The sequence below is a fragment of the Nansenia antarctica genome, assembly GCF_963989245.1.
Source record: "Nansenia antarctica genome assembly, chromosome: 10".
In the NCBI taxonomy this organism is placed as follows: Eukaryota; Metazoa; Chordata; class Actinopteri; order Argentiniformes; family Microstomatidae; genus Nansenia; species Nansenia antarctica.
In genome coordinates, this window is record NC_137680.1 from 7,817,736 (window position 1) to 7,823,548 (window position 5,813).

Sequence of the window (5,813 nt, forward strand, 5' to 3'; positions counted from 1 at the left end):
AAACTGTCGGCATCGTGGTCCGTCGGCACAGCGGGTGGCCCCCAACATAACAACCAGAGTATTTATAATCTAATAAGAGGTATAAATTGATCCATATCAATGTATAACATTATTATAATTGAATATTGGATTGCTGTGGGCAATGCAGTCAGATAATGTCATTTTGACTTTACTCTCACCTGAAAAAAAATCGTATGTCCATCTATAAAAAACAGACATTTCCAATGCTTCAATCCACTGTCCATGTACTGTAAATATGCCATTATGGTATTACCATGAAACCCAATTCTAGCAGAATAAGAAAGATTGTATATCTACTTTAAGTAAAATAATAAAGTGCATCCAGTTAGCTCTGAGCTAGCTAGTTAGAACAGGAGACGAAAGGAGACCAGAGGGAGAGAGAGGCAGAGAGAGAGAGAGAGAGAGTACCCGTTCCCAGAGTCCCGTCTGTCTGAGCTCCCCCCCCCTCAGGGTTCGAGTTATGTGGGAGCCAATGGGAGCTGAGCTCCCATAGAGATGGTCTGAGCTCCCATGAAGGCAGTAAAATCAAAAATCTGTGGGGGTCGCTAATAATACATTACCACAACTATTATTTGATCAAAATGTCAATGTAATGAATATTATTTAATTTATATTATAAATATTGTAAAATAAACACGTTTTTCAAAAGAACTACGCGCACCATTAATCTCCTGTGAATGACAGTATGCCTTTGACTGCCTGCACTTCACCACCAAGACACCATGGGGCGCAGTAGAATATTGAGCAACAGCAAAAGGTTGATTAATCAGCTGTGCGGTAAACCGTTGGAACACACAGTGCACAGCTGATTAATCAATTAAACCAATAGAGTGATACAGGATATGTTCATGCACTTTGGTCTATCTTGTCTCCGTAAAGGTAAGGTGGCTTTTACTTTTTACTAACCTAGTGTACATGTCTTTTTCGCTCCTTCTGTATAGCAAAAATAACACAATTATTGGCCGAGATACATGTGTGACTATCGCTTTTATAGCTGTTGTTTCATGTGGGGCTGTTGATGTGGTGAAATGAGTAGCCTGCAGCTGTGGCGTCAGGATATGTTGGTATTTGAGGAGGAGGATGAGGATGAGGATGATGTTTCGGTACCGGTACCGTTTTTAAAGTATCGATTTGTCACCGGTATCGAATAAAACCCAAACTGTACCCAACCCTAACTATATGTTTACATGCCAACTAATTAGCTAATTCATTTCTGTCATTTAGAGCTGAGGGGAGCAACAGAGAGACGGACAACAGGACAGCAACAGAGAGACAGACAACAGGACAGTAACAGAGAGACAACGGGAGAGGAGAGCAATAGAGACAGAACTGAATGCACTGTTTTTTTATTCTTTGCATTATTAACACTGTTGTGTTATTGTGTTATTAAAGTGTTTAAGTGTTTTATGGTAAAGCATTATGAGTGGTGTGTGTGTGCAGGGTGCTCGTGAGTTGTATATTTTGGGGAGGGGGGAGGCTTGTGTATGGGGGCGGGGGGTCCTCACACAAAGGAGTAGCCTAGGGCCACTGACCACCTTAATCCGCTACTGCCTAGCTAATTAAAACTTGTAAGTCCCATCGCTGTGTGGGCATGATTCGCGCGTGCATGAGAACATTTCGCACTGTTATTTTGGAGACCCCCACAGAGTTCAGCTTATAACTCAAACCCTGCCCCCCCTCCCCGGGTGGCACCCCCCCCCCCACCTGCCCTCCTCCATCATGACCACCAGAGGAAGCAGTCGCCCCAACGGCATGCTGCCCCAGACCAAGATCTGCCAGTTCAAACTCGTGCTTCTGGGGGACATGGCTGTGGGCAAGTCCAGCTTGGTTCTGCGCTTCGTCAAGGGCCAGTTCGACGAGTTCCAGGAGACCACCATCGGAGGTAAGGGGGAGGAGGGGTTTGGTTTGGTTTGTTTATTTGGATCCACTATTAGATACAGCAAATATGCAGTAGCTATTCTTCCTGGGGTCCTCATACCATACTTTCAAACTATTTTTCATCTTAAACACTTAAATACAGACAATACACTTCCATAACATTCATACATACATACATACATTAGCTCTATTATTTACATTTAACCACTACGCCAGCCAGACCGCTGTGATGACAGCAATGCAAGTTGAGACAATTACTTCTTTTTTTTTACACTCTTTTCTTTATTGATCTATCGATCTATCTATCACACTTTCAAAATATCAAGTTATCTATCACACAATCAAACTATCTATCGATCGATCACACTTTCAAAATATCAAATTATCTATCTTTCACACAGTCAACCTATCCATCTATCTATCTCGTGTGAAATGGGAACTAATATTTCCTAAAAGAGGAACTGTCGTTCGGGATGTAGTTTCCGCCTGTGAGCCTTTTTTGACGCGCGTCTTACCATAGCCTGTGTTTTAGCCTGGTCGCGAATTATATCTGACTCAGAAGGAGCTCAACCAAGCAGCGAATTATTTGAGCCACATTGATGGCACCGAACACAAGCTAACATTTTCGAGGCTTAGAACTTTATCGAGGCTTAGAACTTTATCGAGCTTCGTGGAATACCCCCCAGGGCCCTCCAGTTGAGAACATTGCCTGGGGTGAAGTTCAGGTCACTCACGTAGCGCTGGATCTCACAAGGTGACAAGACATAGTTCCACATGTGGACGTCAGACAGCAGGCCAACGAAAGACTGTGCAGAATCAAAACGCCCTCCGTAAGAGTCCTGGAATGAATTCTGTTAAGCGTCCTTGGGTTTGAGAAAGGCGCTATATAAATCTAAGCTATTATTATTATTATTATTATTATTATTACTTAAAACATCATATATTGGACAAGATACAGTTTGCTTTATCTACCTTGTAGGTGCCAACGACCATGGAGACAGATTGTCTCGTTGCGGAGGATAGACATGAATTGCCTGATCCTGCCAGCTACCGTCTGAAGCAAAAGAAAGACAGACGAAAAAACATGTCACAATAATAAAGTAAAGTAAAAAAAGTAAAATAAGTCATACTAAAGTAATAAAGTTGGATTATGATTAAGAGGGTACTACAGTGGCTTCAATCGTGCAACATTCTGTGCACTAATACAAGATGAAAGATGAGATGAAATGCAATATAATACAGTAAAAGTAGTTAAGTAGTCAAGTAGTGTACACATAATCCAGTATTGTGCAAGTAGTTATATGTTTATTTTTGCAGTGTGCGTGGGATTGGTTTGTGGGTGACAGTCTTTTGTTTTTTTCTAGTGCATTTCTATCGAGAGAGCATTGTCCATTTATAGATGCTCGAGATAAAAACTTAATTGATCAGTCCATTGTGTCTTCTGGGTTGGGTTCCCTTGTTTTGGATTGTGTGGAAATTTGGAAATGTTATGCAAGTGCATAGAAGAATGGCTGTTGACAGTTATTGTTGTGTAATGCTTTAATCGTTCTATTTATGAATGTCACTGCACCTGTTGGACAAGGAAGAAAGCTTGGTGAAAATACATTTCCTCATACCTTTATGATGCTGCTTCATGGGAATGGGCTTCAACTGTGAAGGTGAGAGAGGATAAATACTCATCACTCTTCCTCAGACTCTCAGACAAGATCAAGGTACTCACACAATTCTCAAGGTAAGAACATGGCAAGTCTGTCCAAATATGATAAATGGAATATATTGGGAATGACTTTAAACAAGCTAAAACATAGTTTGTTTGTTTGTTTGTTTGTTTTAGGCCACTAACAAATAATCTTATTGCAGGGATGTAATTGGCCAGGTTAAACATATTAAAAGTATTGTTTATATTGTTTGTATATTGTTCTTGTCGTAAAGCATTTTGAGACAATTGTCATTGTAAAGTGTGTGTTATACAATATAGTGCTATACAAATACATTTGATTTAATGAAAGGGTCCAAGACCAAATAAATATAAAGTTACAGCTTTCAAAATGTTTTCTTAATATTAAAACCACTATTGGTTTAATCCTACCAGATGGAGAAAGTATTGATCATGCTTGTGATGTTCACTACATGTTGCGCTTTACCTCAAGGTAAGATATTCTTTCTCCACATTTGTGATTTTGTTTTTCCACTATGTGGTTAGATTAGAAATGTACCAATCCTTTGCTACCGTGCATTTTTTAAAACTCAGCATAAAAGCAAAACAAGTCACCTAATAGGCTGCATTTACAATGCAGGTTGTTTTTTTGTCTATATCCGAATTTTTTGGGACGCCTGCTTTCTACTTTTTAAAATGACCCATATCCGATACCTGTGCTTACATTTGCTTACACTTGAAACAACCCGCATGCGTACATAAGGTTTGGTTAGTGAAAACAAACGTAAACAGACAGCCGGCACTTGCAATGGACGCAAACAAGAGACAGAAATTATAATCCTTTTTATATACTGTATATTATAATATAAAGCCATTGCTTTCCGAAGTATGTTTAGAGGTTCGCAAAATATTGCACACATTTTAAGGCGGAAAAGAAAGAGGACTTCACTTTTGAGTGAAACTAAAGCACCGCCGAATTCGATTCCATTGTTTTGAATGCATCTCAATGAGACAATGCACACGGTGTGCGATGCGATATTGTCGCACGACAACATTCGATTCTCCATTCACATTCATTCATTCATTGGTGTGAATTGAGAATCGAATGTTGTCGTGCGACAAAATCGCACGCCGTGTGCATTGGCCTTAACATCAAACATCATCAAAATGCGAAGATCGTTGCATTTTCAATGACGTGCAAATCGGAATTACAAGTTATATCTGACCTGTCCGGTTAGATCACAGTCGAAATGACAGATACCCGATCCTTATCAGATTTATTTCCACATATGATTGAGGCCTGAATCGGATCTGAGAATATCTGAGAATATCAGATTCAATGTGCTGTTTTCTACTTTTGTTTGTACACATGTGAGCAAAAAAATCAGAATTGTGTCACTTCTAACTGGCAGTGTAAATGTGGCCATAGTGTACCTAAAAGGCAGAAACAGACAGGTGATAATAAAACCACGTTTTCTAAACCTTTGTCAAAGAATCAAACTGATGGTAGACAAAGATAATCTGATCTTGATCACCTGTGTTGCAGACCTCTCTGGTAAAGTGTTCAACTTTCCACAAGAGACCAACACAGCTCATGTGACGCTGATGCCTTCTGGTGAAAACTTCACATCTGTGACGGTCTGTTTCAGGTAAACAACTGCAGTACGCATGGAAGAAAACTGTGAAATGGTTAGTGTGAAATCCATGAGTAAACCCCCTCAAAATATTTCTCTCAAGGTTCTTCACAGATCTCAGCAGAGGCCATGCTCTCTTCTCTCTGGCGACACCTTCACACGACAATGGTTTCCTGCTCTTCAAATCCAGGGAATCCAACCAGATCCAACTTTTTGTGAATAGCTTAGACTCTAAGTACCTGGGGCAAGACTACACTCTCAACACCTGGCATTCCATGTGCTCCACCTGGGCGTCCGACACTGGGCTGGCGCAGCTGTGGCTGGACGGCAAACCCAGCTCCCGGAAATTCACCAACTCCATGGACATCAACCAAACCCCAATCATCCTCCTGGGCCAGGACCAGGACTCTTACGGAGGGGGTTTTGATGCTGGACAGTCTTTCGTTGGCCTGCTGTCTGATGTCCACATGTGGAACTACGTCTTGTCACCTTGTGAGATCCAGCGCTACGAGAGTGACCTGAACTTCACCCCAGGCAATGTTCTCAACTGGAGGGCCCTGGAGTATCAGATCAGAGGGAGAGTGCTGCTGGAAGACAAGCAGAGGAATGACTGCTATCATTAA

General features: G+C 41.1%; 1 protein-coding gene across 1 annotated transcript; it reads left to right on the forward strand.

Annotated features, from left to right (window-relative positions):
• Positions 1-1,740: 1,740 nt before the first annotated feature.
• Positions 1,741-5,813, forward strand: LOC308166322 (serum amyloid P-component-like; the record flags this gene model as incomplete). The annotated part of the gene is made up of 3 exons (XM_080540590.1): positions 1,741-1,903; positions 5,103-5,205; positions 5,294-5,813. The coding sequence occupies 3 exons, from the start codon at positions 1,741-1,743 to the stop codon at positions 5,811-5,813; spliced, it is 786 nt and encodes a 261-aa protein (XP_080396716.1).